The sequence below is a fragment of the Vanellus vanellus genome (genome assembly GCF_965231255.1).
Source record: "Vanellus vanellus genome assembly, chromosome: 3".
NCBI classification, from domain to species: domain Eukaryota; kingdom Metazoa; phylum Chordata; class Aves; order Charadriiformes; family Charadriidae; genus Vanellus; species Vanellus vanellus.
The window spans coordinates 52,395,284-52,420,867 of NC_138907.1; the positions used below are offsets into that span (position 1 = coordinate 52,395,284).

Below are 25,584 nucleotides of genomic sequence, written 5' to 3' on the forward strand. Positions count from 1 at the left end.
CAATAGGCATCTCTCACCGTCACAGCCTTTTTCCCAGCTATTCTTGGCTGGCTGTAGGTAATCATAGGGCACAAGTGAGTTTTAAGATACTGGGAGAATGAGATACCGCTCACTGCAGGAGAAGAACAGGTTTGAGACCACTGAGAAACCTGAAGGTGCGCAAGTCCATGGGACCCGATGAGATCCATCTGTGGATCCTAAGGAAACGGGCAGATGAAGTTGCAAGCCACTATCCATCATATTTGAGAACTTGTGGCACTCAAGTGAAATTCCCACTGACTTGAAAAGGGGAAACATAACCCCCCTTTTTAAAAGGGTAAAAAAGAAGACGTGGGGAACTACAGGCTGGTCAGTCTCACTGCTTTGCCTGGCAAGATCATGGAGCAGATCCTCCTAGAAACTCTGCTAAGGCACGTGGAAAATAAGGAGGTTGTTGGTGGCAGGCAACACAGCTTCACTAAGGGCAAATTGTGCGTGACAAATCTGGTGGCCCTCTACGATGGGGTTACAGCAGTGGTGGATAACAGGAGGGCAACTGACATCATCTACCTGGACTTGTGCAAAGCATTTGACACTGTTCCGCATGGTGTCCTGGTCTCTAAATTGGAGGGACATGGATTTGACTGATGGACCACTCAGTGGATAAGGAATTGGCTGGATGGTCGCACTCAAAGAGTTGCGGTCAACAGCTCCATGTCCAAGTGGAGAGCAGTGAGAAGTGGTGTTCCTCAGGGGTTGGTACTGGTACCGGTGCTGTTTAACATCTTTGTTGGTGACATGGACAGTGGGATCAAGTGCATCCTCAGCAAGTTTGCCGATGACACCAACCTGTGTGGTGTGGTCGACACGCTGGGGGAAAGGATGCCCTCCCGAGGGACCTGGACAGGCTTGAGAGGTGGGCCTGTGCAAACCTCATGAAGTTCAACAAGGCCAAGTGCAAGGTCTTGCATGTGGGTTGAGGCAATCCCATGCACAAATACAGTCTGGGCAGAGAATGAATTGAGAGCAGCCCTGATGAGAAGGACTTGGGAGTGTTGGTTGATGAGAAGCTCAATATGAGCTGGCAACATTCACTTACAGCCCAGAAAGCCAACTGTATCCTGGGCTGCATGAAAAGAAGCATGGCCAGCAGGTTGAGGTAGGTGATTCTGCCCCTCTACTTTGCTCTTATGAGACCCCACCTGGAGCACTGTGTCCAGCTTTGGAGCCCTCAGCATAAGAAGGACATGGACCTGTTGGAGCGGGTCCAGAGGAGGGCCACAAAGATGATCAGAAGGCTGGAGCACCTCTCCTATGAAGACAGGCTGAGAGAATTGGAGTTGTTCAGCCTGGAGAAGATGCTGGGGAGACCTTATAGCAGCTTTCCAGTATCTGAAAGGGGCCTACAAGAAGGCTGGAGAGGGACTTTTTACAAGGGCATGTAGTGATAGGACAGAGGGTAATGGTTTCAAACTGGAAGAGGGTAGACTTAGAATAGATATTAGGAAGAAATTCTTTACTCTGAGGATGGTGAGGCACTGGAACAGGTTGTCCAGGGAAGTTGTGGAGGCCCCATTCCTGGAAGTGTTCAAGGCCAGGTTGGATAGGGGTTTGAGCAACGTGGTCTAGTGGGAGGTGTGCCTGGCCATGGCAGGGGGGTTGGAACTAGATGATCTGTAAGGTCCCTTTCAACCTAAACCATTCCATGATTCTGTGATTCTCTGATCAGTGCATTATTGACAGACATGGTCGGTCTGGACAGATCCCTGTGTTCCCTAAAAATAAGGGAACTCTTGCGTGGCCTACACACAGCTTTGCTTGTCACCCCAGGGGTGTGTGTCTGGGTTCTGTTCTGCTCTCTGAAACCAATGCAGTTTGTGCTGTGGGGCAAAATTAGCCTCCTTCTACCTCTTTACCTGTCTGCAATATGAAAATAACAATATGGATCTTTCTGGCAAAGTAGGTATTCTGCTGTGTGTTGTGCATCAGAAGTTTCATAATACCTCTACAAAGTACTTTGCTATTGGCCATATATCTCCATTTATGAATCTTTGCTGTAGTTTAAATAACTCAGACACTGGGTTTGCCTACACCTTCTGTGATAGGGAGTAAAAAGTCTTAACACCTTGAAATATTCACATTCTCTGATTTTGCATTTTTTAATTTTTAGTTGGATATCTTATAAGTTTGACATATACAGGTAATTTGGTTTTTTTTTCTGGATTTTATGAATTTCAGTGACTATATTTATAGACTATTTTATCATGTTTGGCCACTGCAACATACATTATATTTTGAATTTTTATTTTGACAAATCTAAATACATTTTGAACAGTTTTCTCTTTGAGAATTCAATGCCTCCGACCTGAGATTTTTCTTCTTCTTCTGAATTTCAATAAAAGAGTTCTTTTCAATGTGAAAAACAAAAATAAGCAATTATTTTTCAATTAATTAGCATTCTTCCGTATTATTTTAATCATATTTTAGGTATTTTAGGAAAAGAAACTGGACCTGTTAATTTCAATTACATGCCTTTTTTTAGTCATTGCCTGTTTGCATAACCAAAAGAAAATTTGTTGACAGTATTTGGGCTTACAATAACCCACAGATTCATTAAAGAACATAATTTTCATCTTTAATGATGTGGTGTTCAAAAAGTGTGAACTTTAAGCAGGGACAGGTGGAGGATAGATTTCTCCTTAAATCATTAAAATATAATAGAGAATTCTAATATTTCATTTAAAACATTTTTAGAGAGCAGGTCTTTGCCAATATTTTCCTTTGATGAGCATGCAGTAGAGAAAACTGCGTTGAAAAGCGTTCTATATGTGGAGTTATTTTTCTGTCTTTCTTTTACCCCTTTCTCATCTATCATATATATTACCTTGCCTAACAATCAATTGATTCACTCTTTCACAGTAGAAATACGGTAGTGGTCTAGAAGAAGACTGGTTAATCAGATATAACTCACCCACTGGGACACTTTAGAGACAGTAATATGTGTAAAACATAGCTGAGTTTATTGTGGATGCAGCTGAGTCACAGAAATGTATAGCTCTGACTACACTACTATATTACACAGTCATAGCAAATTTAGAAACTCTTAGGAGTACACATTTTCAGGTTCCTTGAGATGGCAGTGTGTTTTTCTTAATAGTAATACGGCTTTAACTCGGAAGAAGCGTTTATCATTTACAATACTTAGATTCTTCACAAATTAAAGCCCATACAGAAAATTTTTTTAAATAAAAAAATAAGCACTGTATAATAAAATAAAGCAGAACCAAAACCTAAATTTAGCTAGCAGATTCTTGAATGTGTTCCAGCATCATAAATTATGGCTTGATTTAAAAGACTATATATCAAGCCCATATAAATATCCTTACCTAGCAGTCTCTAGTACTAAAAGCTCTGTAACAGCTAAAGCTTTCAGGTAATTATTTCTCTGGTCTCAGCAAGACTTTTAAGTCCTAACTGAGTAGCTGCTGTCATAAACTTGCAGTCTTTTCTGAAGAAACAATTTCAGCGTTCAAAAAAATTGATACTACTATAAATATATTTGGGTAGTGTTGGAAATACAGATTTAAAGAAATGACATGATTTCTCTATTTATGTGTTTCCTTCTTGGAGAGAAAAAAACTGTAACATTGTTTTCATAACCTTTCACAAGTGTCACTTACAAAGTAACCATTCTAAATATTATTTATTCCTTTTGACATTTTCAAAATCTACAGTAAGATAGAGATAATGACATTTATAATTAATATTTTTAAATAGAGAATAAACTGAATGAAAAAAAACAATTCTGACCCTTCCAACACTATTATTTCAGTATTATCAGGCTCTAAACTACATTCCTTCTCCCATTTTCCAAAACTGTAGTTGACTTTATTCCTTCAGCATCACAAATACAATGACTCCATTTTGTTCTGTATTAGCATGGACGCTGAATCATCTCAGGAAAACAGGAAAAAGGACAGCAATGAGACCAGTACTGATCAACAAGAAAACAGAACCCAAGTTTAACAAATATGAGCATCTATTAGTACAGGTGTAGTATGCAGACTTAAGGATCATAATACCTAACAAAAGAAGGATGATGGTTCAGAATAGCATCTCCTCAAGCTACTGGTCTAAAGAAACAGGAAGGACAATACAATATATCTGAAAGACTAGATGTTTCAAGAAAAGAAGTTTTAGTTTTAGTGGTATTACACGTATATTAAAATAATTTACTACCTTTCACATAAATTTTCTACAACCCCCCCTATATTTGAATATATAAAACTTAAAAAATAATATTTTTTAAATGCAAAAAAATTACTTACAACATTAATTAGTCAGGCAGAACTCCTAGTTTAGATAGATATATCTATATGCAAAGTAATGAGAATGATGATAGAAAAGATACCTAGTGAATAAAGGTAAGAAAACTGTAGAATAAACAAAAGGACAAAAAGAAACATAATTCCCTACGTTTCATATGTTAATTTCTCCTGTCACTTTAGGTGGTTTACACAGTAATGGATTTACATAATAAAAATACAAAATCAGGTGAGAAAATGTCACTTCACATTTCCAAAGACCAAGAGCCACTTTCTAATAGGAAAAACTCTAACCAGACAATCTATTCTTCTGAATTATTGCACATATGAGGTGATTGAAGGCACAAGCCTTCTGGCCTTATACCTTCCAATTTACTCATGTTTGCAATAATCTCCATGAAATGTACAGTCTGTCATGTTTTATTGCTTAATTAGCAACTTATCAAAAATCTACACTATATAAATGTATTTTTAGGGATTTTTTTTCCCACATGTTCACTTACTTTTTATTGGGATAATGAGCTCAGGAATAACAGGAAGAATCTTGTTTCCACCATGTTCCAGCAGGTCATGGATTCCTTGACGAGCAAAAAAGTCGTATGGAAATGTCATTTCACAAAGCCCATCAAAAAACAAAGGCAGATAGTAATGATAGTCCAGCTTTTCAATCTCTACCTGAAAATACAAAATAAACAAACAAATAAATGCAATTTTTCAATAATAATATAATGTGATCAGGCCAACAGATTACACAGGTACATTTAGTAAATAATAATTCATTTTGTATCACTGCAGAATATCATTAAGTCTCAAATACGGTTTATGGCCAGATATTGAAATCCAGAAATATTAGACCTAAAGAAAAGAATGAAAATTAATATGCTCCCATATATTTTCACTTTTTGATAAGTGAGTACCAGATTCTGATATTATTGCTTATACACCTTACTTTGTAAGTTGCCCACAGGAATCAAACCAGCCATTTTAAGAATAACATTAATTTTATTTTGGAAAAATAAGATCTTTAGATCTTCACTTAGACACTCAAAAGAACAAATAAGAGAAAAATGTGATTCAACAGCAAAGCACCTTCTCTGAACACAATATGATTCTCCAAATCACTTGGAGATCAATTCATATCTTTAGGCATCCACTTCTATCTTTAAAACATTGCTTAACTGCTACCCTAGTTTTCCAGTAAGATTATATTTCGGAATTGGGTAGACGCCTGCTCCTTCAAATCTAACAAGCTTTGTCACATAGACCAAGCTAAACCTCCAAATATCCTAAAAAAAGTTTGTCAGGTTAAGCAAGCAAAAACCCAGACCTAAATTTAGGGCCAGTAATCACGTTCTTACGTGAATCGTAGAAGAAAAATTTGAAATCAAGCAGCCAAAATTGAAGTTGGGTTTTACACTTCTTGGGTAAATCCCAAAGTCAGCAAGTAGCAGACATACATTCTCTATTTGCAGCCATGATTCATTTTCCTCTCTGCTTGACTCTGAGCAGATCTGAATCCTGGTCTTGTGCATCTTAGCTACTGACTTGACTGCTTCAATCTTTTATGTTGAAACTGATCCATCCATGATAAATGAAAATTAGTTGGAACAGATAATTGAAAGTAAGTCCTTTACATTTGCTTTCAGCATCTCACTATTGGCAGACGTAGTGCCAATTACATACTTACATAGTCTCACGTGCACTGATTGCAACAATTGTGTAATACCTATTCACCTGTGTGAATGAAATCAAGTCCCTGTAATGAACCATGTAGAGGAAGGAACAAATGAAACTCACATTTTCTATTTTCACAATAACATGTATGATGGCTTCTCTGTAATTTTCACTCATTGGCTTTTGGTATCACAAGGAAAAACACCTTTATCAGATGCTTTTAGGGTAAATATCCAGGGTCAATTCTTGAGAAAGTTCAAAAATGACTATACGAAGCAACCATGTATGAAAATCTTTACAAAACAAGAATCAGAAGACATTTAAATTCCTAAATTGATGGGGTTGGTATTTCTTGAGGACATTCAGCATTCTACGGACAATACTTGTGAGGTGGCAAAAGAAGTCTGCCCCCAAAGTCACTGAGAACAGAATACAACAATATAGCACCTACAAACTTCTGGTGACGAGCGTAAGACAGAGGCCAAATTGTTCATTACAGCGAGAAACCTGTATTGGGTAACAAATGGCCAGGTGGTCAAAAAATCATTGACAAAAAACAGGACCAAGAAGCAGCATTTCTTTCCTGTTCTCTGTCAATAGGACAATAAGACATCCTTCAATATTTTTTTAACTTTTAATTTGTAGTTCATAAAATTATTAGATTGCTTTTTTCTTTTATCGAATGTTCTAGTTTCAGAAAATCAAAAACAAAACCTACAACAGCTACTTGTGTCTGGGGGAAGCTTTAAGATGTGAAAAAGAGAGATACAATTAGTAATGCGTTGGCTTTTTTTTTTAAACTGGGGGAGAGGGTGTTTCACAAGGAAAAACACCTTTATCAGATTATGTCTTTTTTTTTTTTTTTTAAAGAATCCATTCCTTACATGAGTTTTTGACAACTCTTTGAAAATTGCAAACTATTTCCATGGAAAAATATACTTGATGGATGCATATCCATGTTAGACTACTGAATCAGGATTTGCAACTATTTTGCTCAAAACAGATATAGTAGAATTGCTCATTTCTTTTCTCCCACTCTTCACTAATATCTCCTCTAACTGTATCTACCACTTATCTTTCTTCTCAAAGACGTGATGTTTCTGATACTCTAAGCATTTTTTCTCAGCTGTTCTTTGCCCTTGAAATGTGCTTTTTCTGTTTCAGATACAAAGAAAACTTATGTGTTCAAAAGCTTGTCAATGTTTTTCAGTGATAATAACTGGTCAATAAAATATATTACCTTTATCTACCAACTCTGCCTTACAGTTATACATTACATATACATAGGAATGATGTATCAACTTTAAGGTCAATATGATTTCTGGGTCTAAAAACAAATCTGATTTTTACACGTGACACAAAAGCTTTATTATGAAAACAAAATCTCTACAAAATACAGGTTTGAGAAGCTGTAGATCACAAAGCGTTTGTGTGTACTCCTCATTTCTCAGTTAGTACCAAAGCCATAAGTGTTTGGCAACTGGCACGGCTCTGAAAAGGACTCTGATTTATAACTCATTTCCTGAAGTGTCAGCTGTCCAATCATACAGCAAATTTTTACTTAGCATTTTGTGCTATATAATAACTCCCACAATATGGAAGCCAGAAATATTTTGCCCTAAATTCTACGGTGTGAAACCCTTTCTTTCTGTGTTTAGTATTTAGCTTTTAAAATTGGCTATTATACAGCTGTTCAGAGAAAAATGTGATTTTTCTGTTTACGCCCACAAAATTCCTTTGTTTTTCACATCCACCCACAAAAAAATGCTGATTAAAGCCCAAATTCTTGGAAAAACTTGTCCACATCTGACAATAATGCTGCAACTATGGATTTTAGAGAAGAAATCTCACAATAATTATTATGAACTCCTGTACTAGTGGTTTGTAAGTTGTGAGAACCCAGCCTCTGAATTTTCAGTAAATAGGCCAACTAATATAAATTTATACATTATTATAAAATATGATCACACAACAAAAACAACTGTATTATAATCAGCAAGATCTTCTGTTTCATGAAACTTCCTTGTCACTTTTGTATACTACAAGCTCCTCAGGTGTAAAAGACACAACATACAGTTTATAATTGATATTTTATCAGTATGTACAACCGACGCACAAGATGGGAGGAAACTAATGGTAGTATCACAATTAATTTGCCCAGCAGAAAATCTGTTCCTGTGAAGCAGCCCATAGTGAGAGGCAAGTTTGCTGAGATAATGAAAACCCAGAGAAAGAGTCTAGGTTGTAAATAGTAAAAATAAGCTTCGTGGCTAATCTGCCTCTTAGATGAAGAAAGCAAGCTATTTGAAAGAACTTGAGGATGTTATTGGCTTTCTTAAATAATCGTATTTAAAGTAATCTGGCAATCCATAAGGCAAACCTGTGTTTAAGATACACAAACAACTTAATTTTCCATCTCATTTCACAACACTGATTACATAATACTATATGTCTTTGATATGATTATCCAAAAGCCGGATTTGATCTCCCAGAAACATTATGTTTAACTGTTTACATACGCATTTAACATCTTTATCTAAGGCATTAAAATTAGGTATAGTAAAAGAAACTCTGGAATTGTCGGTTTGATAAGGACAAACAGGAGTTTTTGTAAGGATTGTAAAGATTTTGTGAGGATTCTTTGGTAAAATAATAGTACCTTTTAAGATTGGTCTTCCATTCTACACCAGTTATTTCCTCTCTATTTTCTAGGTTAATGGAAAGAGAAAAGTGGAAATATTCTTGAATAGTCTCAGTTTTGAACTTCCTTTCTGATTTTTCTTCCAAGATTTCTTTCAACCTTTTTTCAAGGTTTCTTTTTTTCTTCCAATATCCTCTACCCATAGACAAGATGAAGCCTGTACATTTCACAGTTTTTGATTTTTTGCTTGTAGTATATTTGTCTCTTGATTCATAACGGGATGTTAGTTTTAATTTCACTATGGAGCAAGTAATGCTCACTAGTATTTTCTAGACTTGATTACATGGAGCTTTTAATATGGTAACTTTGCTTATGGTACTTATGGTTCAACGATCAATTCTGCTGTTGCATTTAGTCCCTGCATGTTTTCCAATAAGAAATTATTTTCTTTTTAGCCTGCTGTATTTCACCTTTCAATACATACTGCATAGGCTCATACTATGAAGATTATCTATTGAAAGAGTTTTAGTCTAAATTATGTTTAAGCTACTTCTCCTTTTAAGCCTGTCCCATTATTCCTTTATTCTGAGTAATGTAAAGGGGTTACTGATGGTTCCCTACAGGAAGAGACATGGCATACTCTTGCTCACAAATTCCAAAAATGCATTGCCATTGGGGGATTTCTGAACATTGTCAGAGAAAAAAAATCCATACTTATCATACACCTGTTCAAGTCTACAATTTTTAGGTTTTATTCCTGTACCACCAACATTGGAAAAATGCTTCACTCACATTTTATTAATCTCCAAAGATGTAACTGTATATTTGTGGGTAACTTTATTATTAAGCAAGGAAAACTGTACAAAACAGGAAGGAAGCCAAAGACGGCAGCGCATTCATTTCTTATTATACAGTTAATCTTATTGATTTCACACAGCATTTGGATAATTCTTTTAATGAGAACAACCTACTTTTCAGGTTGATTTTTTAAAAAGAATCTATACTTCTCAGAAGTCTAATCAGAATCCTACATATACCAGAGCCCAGTGACTTAACTGGCTGTCTCATAAGTTTAGCAAGAACTGAGAAGCTGGTTTAAATGAAAGGTTTTATATGTCTCTTGCTCTTACAAAACAGACTTGCTAGACACAGAGCAGAAATCTGTAGACTGTACTTTGCAGATTCAGCTTGTTGAAAGCAATCTAAGACAGTTTTAAGAGTTAACAGAATAATAGATAAAGGATATCTGGTTCTGTAGATACTGAATTAGGATTTCAAAAAGCTTTCAGTAGAGTCCTTTTCAGGAGATTATTAAGTTAGTAGCCACAGGAGGTAAAATGAAGTCCCTTCATGAATTAAAAGCTGGTTACAGTAGAATAAGCAAAAAGGCTAATGGTGGAGTGCCCTGGAGATTAGCAGAAATTATGCTGCTTAGTATATTATCACAGGCCACAACAATTTTAAAATAAAAGTATTAGTCAGAATTATAGAAAACATGGAATATTGCAAAGAAACTGGCTGACAAAATGATATGATTTACCAATGTGGTAAAGGTACAATCCAAGACAAAAAAGTAAAAGCTATACATTACTTTTGCAACTTATAATGCTGTGTCCTGGTTCGAGTTAATTGCATTGGTTAATATTAAGGCCAAATGATGTTGATAACTATACAAGAATATTGGAAAAGTGGTTCTTATTTCAAAGATTTGCAGTTAACAGTCTGGTCTGATTTGAAAAAGCACCGCCTGAGGCAAAGGTCAACAACATAGGCAGTATTAAGAGATTACTTCCTAATATGGGTACTTTCTTGAATAAAAGTTTTTAAAGGCATGAAAAAAATGCACACTATTTTTAAATTTCATTTTTGTGATACTCATTTCTAACTGCTACCATCTTAAATCTTCTGGAAGCCATAAAACATTCTGAATTGTGGAACACCATTTTGTAAGTTCAAAGTGATATATACAGTGCCAGCCAAGGAAAGATGATAAAGATTTTTATGGACTATAGTAACACAATCTTCTTCAAGAGCTTCAGGGGAGAAGTTCATTATGTTCACATAAAAAATGAGGCTTATTTGGGAGGAGAGTGATAACAGAGAGAACAGTTCTGTCTCTAGGTCTGGAGCCCTCCTTATGAGGCTTGCTCTCTGCGTGCTCTGTCAGTGGAATGAGTCCTACCTTGTATGTTATCCTCTCTGAGGGGAGTATTCCAGGAGGAAGTTGTTTGCCACAGAAGGTAAGGTCATCCTCCAGTGACTCATTTTGTTTCTATTAATGCCACTTTGGCACTGCAACGTGCCACATTAGCCTACTTAGGAGTTCTCATCTGCAGCTAAATAAGTTTCTGCTAACTGAACAGAACTATAGCTGAGCTGTCACAAAGAGAAGTACTCCTCATAGAAGGTTCACAGGCAACTTCATCTAATTTTGGATGAATTTGCTTGCCATTTTTGGTTATACCCCTTCCACAGATATACCCCTTCCACCCCTTCCATGGACACACAGCAGCTGAGATCTGTAATATTTTAAATGCACACAGTAAAATCTAAATGATTTATAGTATGGGTTCAAATACAAGAATAATTTGTCACAGCAAAAAAAATATGGCAAAGCAAGTCATTACTGTCAGCACACCTGCTGAACTTCTAAAAGGAAATCAACACAATAATATCAATTTAAAAATCAAAACACTGACATCTAGTCACTCTCCTGTCAGACTTGAAACTATTTCATTTTAAAAATCAAGTCACAAATGTAAGTAAGATGCACAAACTACTGGACATTCCTCCACTTCCTAGAAGCTCCAGCACAGGGCTCCCAACTAACCTTGTTTTCATACTGATTAAGCTTAATTAAAGAAGAAATATGTGTAAAGGTGACACAATTACTCAGGATTTCTAATTGTATATCTCTAGAGCTAATATAACTAACTAACAAACCAAATTTCAAGTGAGTTCAAGAAATGTTTATTTTGTACCCTGCACATTTTGCTCGGTATGTGTATTTTAATGGTATTTCATGTAAAAAGGAATCACAGTAATATTTAATCCTATTTAGAATATTATATATGGTGAAATGTATAAAATCACTTGCTTTTTTGTGAGGGTGGATAATGTTATTCCAGTAACTGAACTATTTTAAGATGTGTATGCCTCTCTAACATCTGAATTCTTCACTCTCCTGGAATAGAAAAAACTCATTTCCAGCAAGGTGAAGTCAAGCATACATAAAAAGTGTCTGGCCTACCTTGTGGCTTCTTCAGAGCCACAGGAACTAGATTAAGCTCTGTACTGATTAACAGGATCTCTTAAAGGACAAAACTTTGGTTAAACCCTTACTTATGTTCAAGGCCAAGGGATTTTCAGAAAGTGCCAAGAAGCTGTGAGGGGTCTGTGGCACAAGTTAACAAAGTAATTGCATAACTGATTGTCTTTTGACTGACACCCCTTGAAAGTCACCCACCAACTTTTAAAGTGATTTAGTGGTACATCCATTTGGGAATCTTTTCCACCAGCCAAATAGCCTCTTTTGGTTCGATTGCCCACATGTGAAAATTACATTCCTCCCCAGGAAAGAGCAATATCTGAACATTTCCAGATAACCATCCAGGAACCCGAAAGATACTAAAATATATTGGGACAGTTACCACGAATGCTGTATAATTAGGCCAGGAACTCTTGCATCTGACCAACAAAGAAGTTCTGCAATCAAATCATCCTGAAACAAGTTGGAGAAAGCAGGGCCACAATGTGAATCTTCACTAACTTCAGGAATAATACAGGGGAAAACTAAAACATTCTCATTGCCTGTGTGTCTGAGAAAGAGCATGGACTGTCTAAGTTTTGGAGCAGAGGACTGCCAAAGAAGATGATGTCAACCATCAGAAATCCTTTGTCCCATGGACTCCAAGAGTCCTAGAAGATGGCTCTGATGTTACTTCATGCTTTTCAGTCACAGTCTGGTGGAATGGAATACCTGAGACAATATGCTAGCAAAGCTGAAAGGTCCCCAAAGGTAAACTGCAGACAGGTGAACCAAATACTAAATGCAATAATTCCAGACATTGATAGAGCCTCAGAAATGGAAGGGAATACTGCACCATCTGCTGGCTGATATCAAACACTATGAAGGTGTTGTCCTCTATTTTAATAGAGTGAACTATGAAACAAGAGAGCCAGGATATTATTGTAAATTTCAAGGTCAGATTTTGCAACAAACAGATTGGGCTACCACAGAAAAGTTGAAATCCTTCCCTTATGAAAAACAATGTTATTCCAAAGAAGTGAAAACTCAAGGCTAGCACATAATTTTCAGAACTGATAACCCACAGTGTGACTAATAGATGTTTACATGAACTATATCTATACTTAAAACCAAAACAGGGTGGGGAGTCATTCTCTGGGCCCGACGCACAGTAGTGTGGGAGAGATTGTTTCTGTACAGCTAAATGCTTTGATGTACAAAACAGGGTGGTTGCCTTTAAATTGTATATTGTGAATAGTCTTGGTAGTTGCTTACCTTGAATCATGGATGAGCATTATCTAGGCAAATAAGCCCCGGACAAAATCACACCACGGACTGTGCTATCTGCATACTTAACAGTGCTGTGTCAATGCTCAAGGCCATACTATGACCCTGTTAGTTTTCTAGGATAAATGTGGAGGTTGGCATGACTTACGCAAACTGAGACAGAATGAAGAACATAAATACATTTGCAACAAATAAATCAGTAGAAGTCTGCTGGCTTAACTGTTTAATATTACATTAAGTATATCAAAACATATATGAGCAAAATGTTTGGTACAGATGTATCACTCAAGACTATTAAGCCAGTTGAGTTGATTAGACAATATTACTCTCTAAAAGTTAAAAATAAATCCTGCTTTAGGAGGAGATTACAGTCGCTTGTGGCATCTGACATGGGTGTCTGTGAAATGAGTCATTGAACATAACTGTTACATAAATGGCGTCACAGAAAATGGCATTTCACAGTTGGAAAGAAGTGTTCAGATGACTTTCAGTCAATACATCCATATTAATTTCACTGATTTTTTTTTTTTTTGAGATCATATCACAGAATCACAGAATCACAGAATTATCAGAGTTGGAAGGGACCTCTAGAGATCATCTAGTCCAACTCCCCTGCTAGAGCAGGATTGCCTAGAGCACATTACTCAGGACTGCATCCAGGCGGGTCTTGAAAATCTCCAGGGAAGGGGACTCCACAACCTCCCTGGGCAGCCTGTGCCAGTCCTCTGTCACCCTCACCGTAAAGAAGTGTTTCCGTGTATTTGAACGGAACTTCCTGTGTTCTAACTTGTGCCCATTGCCCCTCGTCCTGTCACTTGGAACCATTGAAAAGAGCCTGGCTCCATCCTCCTTCAACCCACCCTTTAGATACCTGTACGCCATAATAAGGTCTCCCCTCAGCCTTCTCTTCTCCAGGCTAAAGAGTCCCAGCTCTCTCAGCCTTTCCTCATAAGGGAGATGCTCCAAGCCCTTAATCATCTTAGTTGCTCTTCGCTGGACTCGCTCCAGCAGTTCCCTGTCCCTCTTGAACTGGGGAGCCCAAAATTGGACACAGTATTCCAGTTGTGGCCTCACCAGTGCAGAGTTGAGGGGGAGAATGACCTCCCTCGACCTACTGGCCACACTCTTCCCTATGCAGCCCAGGATTCCATTGGCCTTTTTGGCAACAAGGGCACATTGCTGGGCCATGGATAATTTACTGTCTACCACAACCCCCAGATCCTTCTCCTCCAAGCTGCTTCCCAGCAGGTCCGCCCCTAACCTGTACTGGTGCCTAGCATTCTTCCTCCCCAGGTGGAGGACCTTGCACTTGGTTTTGTTGAACCTCATTAGGTTCTTCTCTGCCCAGCTCTCCAGCCTGTCCAGGTCACGCTGGATGGCAGCACAGCCCTCTGGGGTGTCAGCCACCCCACCCAGTTTGGTATCATCAGCAAACTTGCTGAGGATACACTCTGTCCCCTCATCCAGGTCATTAACGAATATATTAAACAAAATTGGACCGAGTATTGACCCCTGGGGGACACCACTGGTTACAGGCCTCCAACTAGACTCTGTGCCGCTGATCACAACCCTCTGAGTTCTGTCCCGCAGCCAACTCTCAATCCACCTCACTGTCACCTCATCTAGCCCATACTTCCTCAGCTTCCTAATGAGGATGTCATGGGAGACAGTGTCAAAAGCCTTGCTAAAGTCAAGGTAGATGACATCCACGACTTTCCCCTCATCCAGCCAACCAGTTATAACATCATAGAAAGCTATCAGATTGGTCAAGCATGATTTACCCTTGGTAAATCCATGTTGACCACTTCCAATAACTTCCTGTTCCTCAACGTGTTTGGAGATGACATCCAGAATGAGTCGCTCCATTACCTTCCCAGGGACAGAGGTGAGACTAACTGGTCTGTAGTTCCCTGGGTCCTCCTTCTTGCCTTTTTTGAAGATTGGAGTGATGTCAGCCTTCCTCCAGTCCTCAGGCACCTCTCCTGTTCTCCAAGACCGTTCAAAGACGATGGAGAGTGTTCTAGCAATAACATCCGCCAGCTCTCTCAGCACTCGCGGATGCATGCCATCAGGGCCCATGGACTTGTGAATGTCCAGCTTGGCCAAGTGGTCTCTGACACGGTCCTCCTCAAGACCGAAGAAAAGAAGGCATTCAGTAACTCTGCCTTCTCTGCATCCTCCACCACTAGGGCACCTGTCTCATTCACCAGTGGGCCTACATTTTCCCTAGTCTTCCTTTTTCTATTGATATACTCAAAGAATCTCTTCTTATTGTCTTTAACTGCAGCAGCCAAGCTGAGTTCTGATTGAGCTTTGGCCCTTCTCATTTTCCCCCTACATAGCTTTGTTATATCTTGATAGTCCTCATAAGTTGCCAACCCCCTTTTCCAGAGAATGTAAACTTTCCTTTTTTTCCTGAGGTCCAGCCAAAGTTCTCTATTTAGCCAGGCTGGTCGTCTTCCCCGTCTGCTCGTTTTTTGAGACAAGGGGATGGCCTTCTCCTGCGCTTTTAAGAGCACCTGCTTGAAGTATGCCCAGCCTTCCTGGGCACCTTTGCTCTTCAAAACTGCCTCCCAAGGGACACTCTCGACCATGCTCCTAAACAGGCTAAAGTCTGCCCTTCGGAAATCCAAGGTGGCAGTTCTGCTGGCTCCCCGCCTTACGTGATCAAGAATTGAAAATTCTATCATTTCGTGATCACTCTGCCCAAGGCGACCTCCAACCTTTACCTCCCCCACAAGACCTTCTCTGTTAACAAACAGTAGGTCCAGTAGTGCACTTCCCCTAGTTGGTTTCTTCACCAGCTGTGTTAGGAAGTTGTCTTCCACACACTCCAGGAACCTCCATGACTGTTCCCTCTCTGCTGCATAGTATTTCCAGCAGACATCTGGAAAGTTGAAGTCCCCCACAAGAATAAGGGCAGATGATCGTGAGACCTCTGCCAGCTGCTTATAGAATACTTCATCGGCTTCTACATCCTGATTAGGAGGTCTATAACAAACTCCCATCACGATGTCTGCCTTATTGGCCTTCCCCTTAATTCTTATCCATACACACTCAGTGTTGTCATCCACACTGTTGAGTTCCAGACATTCAAAACTGCCCCTAACATAGAGGGCCACCCCACCACCTCTCCTTCCTCGCCTATCCTTTTTGAAGAGTTGGTAGCCATATGCTGCCAACAAATTCAACAGAAACTTAAATATGCTTCTTTGGTATATTAATTTACCTGTGATAATTCATCTAGTTATAGTCATTTGGATTTCTGTGCAAAATGCCATGCCAGCCCAAACAGAAATTTTCTTCAGATATTGGACACAATGTTAGTGTTATGATAACTGAATACACTTGTACCAATCAGATAATTCAACAGACCTTTCTGAATTTGGTACCCATAACAAATCTACTTAGGTATATAAAAATATGGCATTTCAAAGGCAACAACTGTTGATCAAACACTGACTTAATACATGGAATTTAGAAACCCTTCCCCATGTATTTCTGGTTGCTTTATTAAGCATTTATTTGCTCTTTCAAGAAAACTTTTTTCCAAACTGTATTAATCTCAGCAAGATAGGATAAGTCCCTGCAAGGAAGGAGTGGATTTGGTGAAATCTGGATGGAAAATATTTAAATGTACTGCAATACTCAAGGCTTTATTTTGTTGGGTTAGAAAAGCAACAGACAAAATTGTCTTTGAAATTTAAAATATAAGAAAGCTTCTGTAAGGTGGGTAAACCCAATGGTCATTTGCCTAAGTTCAAGTGAAATTTCTTATATTAAAGTGTTATTCTGACTTAGGAACTGAATGGGTTGGTAAAGGATTATTTTCTAATTAAAACCATAACTAGCATCCCTACTTTAAATGTCACAGTGTAGGTCTCTTTCTCTTTGGCATAATACATTTTACGTTTTTTAATTATACTTCTTTTATCTCAACGCTAAATTTATCTTGAAAATATTCACTTGCCCTGTAATGCTGAAAATGTATAGACTGAAAGGTTTTTAATTTGTTAACAGAGTCCATATTATTGATAGCATAGATAAATTTAAGAAGGAAAATTAAAGTTAAACTTTATGCTTAATATTATAATGTAATACATCGTGTATGTATTTAGAAAGAATAAAATATCGTAAGGTATGCCATTGTACATTCTCTTTTCTGTGTAACTGACGTACACTTCAAAATTGCCACTATGAAACATGGTAGCTTTGTTTACACTGTATTAGTTCAGTGCATTTTTCTATTTTAATAAGGCTCTTTAATACTTGAAAAAAGAAGGAAACAATTCACAATTCTTTTCCAAAGATCCTAGAATCCTTCCTACATTTTGTGGATCTACTTTGTAGGCATATCTATAGTCTTTACGGAAATCAGTAAAATATTCTTTTCAAAATATATGTACTTAAGGTCTGAACATACTGCAGATAATGTGGTAGTGGTTGCCAGTATAAAATCCTAACACAGAGACGTGAATAGACAGTGAACTGAAGATAAGACAATGATATTTTGAATATATACTAATAATAACAATATTTTGAATTTGTATAGCAAATTTTAAAATTGTTCCTAATCAATTCCTTTAGAAAGCAGAAGCCATTAGGAAATCTTGCATTCTTAGCTCAAAATTGGAATTCTCCCCATAAAAAAAAAGGGGATCATGCTTACTAAACTTATTTAGTATGCTACCAATCTGCCACAGCAGTACTTTAAATTTGAACCATCCAGCATACTGACTCAAGAACTTTTTTTTTTCAGGCTAGATGTATCTCTTCTGAAAATTATGGGAAAGGAAAAACTACCACAGAGCGTCAGATAAATAACAACAGTAGACTATGGCAATTATAGTTCTGGTTGATTTTTGATTTTCCTTAAAAGTAATAAAAAGTGTAAGGCAAAGACAAATGTGGGGAAAGTAAACTGAAGTTAAGTAAAATAACTAACAGCAAAACAGTTGCTAGCACCATGCTTTATTATCTCTGCAAACCTCAAGAATTACATTATAAAAAATCCAGTATCCTATAGTAGAGCAAGTCAGAGTGTATTTCACAGGATCATTGCCCAGTTCTTTGACTTTTCTGTTCAATTTATCAGTGAAAGATGAACTGTGTCTTTGAGTGTGTTGCAAACAGAATTTGAAACAAATAGGTTTTTATAATATAGTTTTTACTAGATGAAATGAGATCAGGTCATTGGATTTGTAAACTGACCTTGAAAAAAATATACCATTCATACATATGATCATACGTATGATTTTTTTTTCTTTTCAAACATTTTGTTGGCCATAGCTATATTCATTCACAGATAAGTAATATCAGTAAGTTGGATATAAAAATTAAATGGACTAAAACCAATGTCATATATAAAGGTAGGAAAACAAGTTTAAAAAATAACTACTTGCTTCCCAGGTCAGACGAAATAAAACTATATAGTAGGGGGAGAAAGGACATTAATGCAGGTAAAACAAGCGACAGTTTAGTTTACATTGGTTTGTGCATAAGTCCTATATTGGACTAGTTTGTCATGCCAGTACTCACAGTTGATTTATGAGGATATATGGGGTTATGTCCAATTTATAATCATGTTCTCAGTTCTCAGGTCCTATGTATCTATGTTTGTTAATAGTGTTGTGGGGTTTGGGTTACCCTTATTAATGCAATCATTCTTATGCAGTCTCTAAAGGGAAAAGAAACTAAGATCTGGTCATCACCCTTTTAATTATTTTTTCTCAAATACAAACATCCAGAAGTCATTAAATTCTAACAATATAACTTCTGCAAATCCATGCAAAGTAAATGGAAGGTGTTTCCTTTCTTTCTAAAGTAATTTTCAAAATAAGCTAATGATGATAATAAAGACCTCTGACTAGCAAGGCAGGATCACTGAAACCAGTAGAAAAGCTCACTGCTGCAGTGCAGATTCTAATGGACAGATAAAAAAGGTCTCAGGATGGAAGTAAACAACCAAAGATATCTTAGGCAGGTTTTGATACAGGAAATTAATGTGAGAGCTGAACTCCTCAAAAATGGATGAAAATGCAAAAGAATTTATTGATAGAGGAGTTCTAAATTCAGGCACTGTTAATATCATCAAGTGCAGGAGTTTGACAGATACTAGTTTTATGAATATCTGCTAATCCAACTATAGTCTGAATAACTTGCAGTATAGTCAGACTGGGAAGAAATGCGTTAAATATTATTCTTCAGAAAAATAGTTCAAAGGCAATACATAGGAGACTAACTACACTATCACTACTCAATTTGTGTTGACTGAATTTGTAGATATACTAAGCAGCTAAGTCAATACATTACAGTGGTTTTGCACAATAGAGCTTGATAAGACATGCTGCTAAAGTACAAATAGACTTCACTAATACAATGGGAATCTCAATTTTTTAGAAGCCTTAATGATATCACAATGAAGAAATTCCTTGTGCTTTTTCTTCCACAGAAATCCTTTCTTCCTTAGCAATCACTATAACATGGTGTGTTTGCCATGCAGTATAGTGTAGCCTTAGCAATCTTACTACGAATTCTGCGCTCATTTTAGAGGAAACAAAAAGGTTACCATGGACTGAGTCCCAAAGCAGTAGCACTACACTTGGGCTTTAATCACAGAAGGTATCCCACTGTCTGCTTAGCTACCAAAATAGTGCCATGTAATGCAGAAAAATTATGATTTTTTTTTAACATTATACAAATATTTTCAATATTGTTGTATTTCACTAAAAAGGGACCAAAATTTTTGCAGAGCTATATAAATTTTTATATTGTTATAATGATACTTCGTAACTTAATTTGCAGCCTGGAAGATGCAGTGAAACAAGTAGGTGTGTCAGCGGCAGATTTTTCTACATGAATCTTTCTTTGGACTAAGCTGAGGCATTTGCCCAGACCAGTACATTAGCACTGTTTGTATTGTCTTAGCATTGGGGCAGACAATTAATTTTGCTGTGTAACGTGCTAAAACCAAAAGCTTGTCACTACATTTTTGTTCACATATTTTCTTTTTTGGGAGTATGTTTATGTGTCAATGAAGTCTTACTTGTCATCCTACTGCAATAAGCTTCCTGGCTGCTTGTAAGCTCAGTTGGGATTGAAATGCATTATAAAGGCAAATATAAACATATACTTATATGAAATGTAATATAAATACAAAAAGTGGAATAATAAATAAGAAGGAAAATAGAATCTGACAAATATTTATATTAATAGCTGTCAAATGAGTTGTGGAAAGTAAACTTGAAATCAGCATGCATAGACATTGCTGGAATACTACAGAAAACCTATGACAATATTCTTTGTTGTTTTTTCCCATACCATCATTAAGTATCACTTATGCCTAACAATACCTCAAGAGCCGCACAATTATCCAAATTTCTTCAGGAATCCAACAAAGTTTTAAGTGGGTAATTACTCAAAATCCTCTTAATCTATTTTTAAAAAGAGTAACAAATGTTTTCATTATTTGAATAATCCAAATTATATTTGATAGACCATTCAGTGGCTGCTACAGTACTTACAGCTTTGTTCCTATAATATGAAATTCAGAAAGATCAATTAAACCTTATGTTATAGCAACTTCATCTAATCACACCAGACAAGTATGTAAGATAGATACTCTCACAGAATAATGAACACTAAAAATAATTAAACACATTGAGATTTCAGTGATCATAATCAAATTTTAGACTTAATACTCTGATAAGATTGATGTTTCTGTTTCTGATTCCCATGGCATTACCATTATAACAAAAGATGTCTTCTTGAGAATACCTAAAGAGGCCAAAATAAGTTTTTTAATATTTAGAGACCAACAGTTTTGTGTATAAAACCATTCTACTCCAGTTTAATCATTGAAAATTATCTCATATCATATGCAAGATCTGCAATTTCAATAGAGAATTAGGAGACGTTGTTAGGGCAATTGTCTACAGGAACTGGAGACAGAAGCTTGGTTTTTTATAACTGAGACACTAGTTCAAGCTTCAATAGTCATCCATGCAAATTCAATTGACGTTCCTAGTTCATCATCACAAGTAAAGTGAACTTGTCTGGCAGTCAAAGGATGATAAATATTGACCTATCATTTCAGAGAACGAATTTATTTTCTAAAAGATGCGGCCATGCCTCCATTTCAGGTAGATGCAGAATGGTTAGGGAGTTTGGCACCCACTGTAACGCCAAAGACTTATTTGTGCACGAGCTCTGCAAAGAGGAAGGAGATAGTGAAAACAGGGAAAAAGAGAAAGTCACGCTAGCTAGCAGGTTTGAAAAAGAGAAATGTAAATCCACCATTCTGAGTCAGAGCAGCGAACTATCTCATGTCTCATACTGGCTAATACTGATACTTCAGAAGAATGAACAAGAAATGCCCATTAAAAGCATGTTTCTCTCCAACACTCGTAAATGAAGCTTATAAGCAGGATGTGTGTAACTTCCACATTTAACCAGCAATTAAAGTTCTGATTCTTGATATGAATAATTTCTTAGCCTCAGTGGTTTCCTGTAAGGATACTTTTCATTACATAAGGACTTCTTATGCATTGTATAATCAACATTTGGTCTTTTCTTAATTTCAAACTTGTAAGCATTGTAGTTTCTCTCATCCCTGTTTAGAAGTATTTTGTCTGCCAGTGGAGTATGCCCTCAAACAAAACTACAAGAGAGAAATTTCAGGCTTGTGACAGTAATACCCAATCCTTCCATTTCCAGTCACGAAACATAAGTTCTAAGGACTGTCTAGTTACTACACTGAGGCTGTGACCAAGGTATGGTTTAAATTGCATGTGACACAAGAATAGCTTCCAGCTCCTCAGCACTGGATAATTCTTAGCTACTTCCAGACTCCATGTTAGGGAGAAAGGACACGTACCATTTCCTCTCTCAACTTCCATCCTCCTTCAGAAGGAAAGTCACCTAAACAGGAAGACACCTAAAGCATTCCTGGTAAAGGCAAGTCCCTCAGTGTCCCAGGATACACTGTTGCAAGCACCTATTTCACAGTTTAGAAATAACCTAAGATCGTACCATCATGTGAACGATAGTTTGGTTCAGTGACCAGCAAAGTCTATGGAACCACTTGATGGGTCAGCACCTAAGTCCACAGTTTATTCCAAAGGCTCATTAGCTCCACTAATCTGGAAATAATGGATTATTGTTATGTATTACCAAACTGATGAAATATCCTGATGTACCCATTTCACGGTACAAAAGATACAATTTTACACGAGCGCTAGCTCGATCATGGTTCAGTCCAGGATCTTTTACTGAAATAGATATGGAGTCAAGAGCTCTCTTTGTGAGACCAGAACAATAAGAACTCACATTTCATCTTCCTCTGTTTGGGGCAAAACTGTCTGAGTAAGACTGGCTCTATCAGAACTAGTCTTTGGAATCATTTAGCTCGGTCTACATTCCAGGAACAAAGTTTAAGGCCTGTTTTTTAATTAATCTCTGCATGGTTGATACCGCATTAATATATACATTTACTCGTTAGCATGAGAAGAGAACATCCTTGAACAACTAATCCTTGTGAAGATAATATGTGAGAACATTGAAACTGAAGCTATTTGTATCATTCCTTGTTTCCTTCACTTATAGTTTCCTTGACTTCCTTATCTCCTACACATTCTCGGAATGACAATTCTAAGCCTTTAAAAATAGGTCTTTCCATGTCACAGTGCCTCCAGCTCCCAACAGTATTATTTTATAATTTTATTGTGCGTATCAAAAGTATCTTAACTACCAGGTTTAGGAGGTAAAAAAAAAAAAAAGTCAAGGATTACTAAAAAGTACATCTGGAGGCAAAATCAGCTGCCGCTTCTTCATGTAACTTTGGTCAAATACATCCCAAGTAACCTCTGTCAAGAGAAACACTTATAACTAACCTCTTCATAACCTTATGGGCTCCTCCCATACCAGAGTATGCTTATCTTACAAAATGTATTTACCATTTTGGGAAAAAATATTTCTCGCTGTAATGCCAAACGTATTCACTGCAATCACACTAACACTTCAGTTTTGAATTCAGACTTCCTGTCATCTTCAATATGCCAAAACACTGCTGTTTAGCTCTAAAGCACAGTAAAGAAGATGATAGAAGAAAAAAGGAAAACCACAAAGCAGAAAAAGGGAATTAACAAACTATCTGTTTGGTGGTTGGGTAGACTTTATATTACAGACAGACAGCAAACAAAGCCATACTTAATCCATCAGTTTGCAAACAAAACAAAAAATAACTCTAACATCTATCTACACTGAAGAGTAAGTTCACAAAAAAAGCTTTCATTAGTTGTCAGCTCAGAGTAACTTCAAAAGCAATCCCTGAGCATCCAATAATATCTTTCTGACAACCACCTTATCTCTTACAAGCTGTTGTGAGAGCTGAATGAAACCAGCATGTCATGAAAACTGCCTTCTAACAGTGTAAATCAAAGGAATCAGATACATCTGAGAGTTAACTACTTTTCAGATCATCACAACAGGTTAAGTTTATAACATGAAAAATGTCATAGACAGACAATGTACTTCTGTCACCTGATCCTGTTATTTTTACTATCACAAACACCATGGAAATATATTAAAGGTGATTTAAATACACAATTCAATACTGAATTGTGATTTCATATTTCCACATTTAAACATTACATTTTGAAAGGAGAGTTAGGAAACTATCTTGGACTAAGCTTTCACTTTGCAGTTCTTTCATGTGACATATTACTACTATCGGCATTCATCTCTGCTTTGTAAACTTATTTGCATTGACAGCTTCCTGAACACATTGCCTCAATACAAATTCAGGCTGTGAAGGTTGAAATTACTTAAGTATTGGCTGCAGGAAAATTCAGAACTCAAGATAAAAATCATATATTTGTGTTTAAATATTTTCACTTGTAGAAAAGTAGGTGGTATGTGAAAGTCTCGTTTTACCTCATTTTTGTAGCTTTTAAACTTATCTAAACTTGCGGAATATTATTTTTTTTCCTCTCTGCTTATACAGAGAAAGAGAATAAGACATTGGACAAAATCTCTCTGTAAGTCCAAGAGCAATGTGACTTTTGAGCAATAATTATGGTACATTCCAGACTACAGAAAAGAAGACCATTACACTGTGGAGCCCCTAAAAGCCCATGTGTACAATGATACAGATGTTTATGTACATTCCTTCCTTTTTTTTTCAACACTGCACAAAAGAAGGCATCAAGGAAAGGACTTTCACCAAGATTTCTGATCATGATATAAAATACTCTCCAAATGGCAGAGAAAGTAGGAAACCACTGACAAGCAAAGTGGAAGAAAACACCAAATTTGCTGAAGAAGTGAGTTTCACATCCTCAGCCCTGCAATCTCCAGTAAATCTTCATTAGCTGTGGTACAGTTCTAGAAATGCCCCTAATGAGGTCCTCTAGACTTATTCAGCCTGCTCCAACCACCCACCATGTCCAAAGAATTTATATGTAATTCAACTGTTCGCCCACAGAATTATAGAATCATAGAATCATTTAGGTTGGAGAAGACCCTTAAGGTCATTGAGTCCAACTGTTCATAGTATTAACTGACAAAGGAAATATCTAGATCTGTGTCCTGGTTTGAGGTAGTACACATCCAGTTGACCAAACCATTTAAAAAATTCCCAATTTTTCAGGGACAGAATAATCAAGCAAATTTTATTCCACACATTGTGGATGTAAATATTAGATGACAGACATCCGATTGTTCACGCTTTCTGAGAGTTCATATAGTCAGCATTATTTTTTAGGCTTTTGAAATTCAAGTGATTTTAGAGAAAGGTGCCGGCTTCATTGCTATCAGTAGAACTCTGCACATCTGACTTCATACTCTGTGGGTCTCATCTAAATCCCCCTTTAGTTCATTTCTGTTTGTGGTTTTACAGACTCTTAATAAAATTATTCTAAAACTACTAGCCTGCAGACAACGAATGTGACAAGACAAAAATTAAATTTCAGCATAGCATAAGATTTCTGTAACTTCAATATGCATTTGACAGTAGGCCTGCAACAGGTCTTAAGCGTCAATTGCAATAGTTTTAAAAATCAAGTCTTTTCTTTTAATTGGTATTAACATTTGAAAGACACTTCTTTACTCACTGAAGAATCCATATTCTAATAATTAATGAGACTTTGTGACTGATAAAAAGATGAATTTGTATAATATGTCCTACTATCATACAGGTCTGAGAAAAAAATCCATTCAAAGGTAAGAATAAATTTTTCAGTCGTGATATTCTATACTTGCAGTTACAGTGTGTCCTACAATGCCAAGTCCTAACGGGCTTAAAAGAATAAAGAAAAAAAACACTTATATACACATATTTACACGCTGTTTTCTTCAGTTGCTATTATGTTCTATAGTTTTAATAACTTTTTTAACTCAAGGCGAAGTTAAAGATGAGGTAATAGATTGGATCA

General features: G+C 36.9%; 1 protein-coding gene across 1 annotated transcript in view; it reads right to left on the reverse strand.

Moving 5' to 3' along the window:
• PACRG (parkin coregulated) overlaps positions 1-25,584 on the reverse strand; it is a gene marked incomplete at both ends in the record, with an annotated part of 256,062 nt that overhangs the window by 112,743 nt on the left and 117,735 nt on the right. The window contains one exon of the mRNA XM_082481933.1: positions 4,808-4,979. Within this exon, the coding sequence (XP_082338059.1) occupies positions 4,808-4,979 (172 nt within the window). The remainder of the gene's footprint in view (positions 1-4,807; positions 4,980-25,584) is intronic.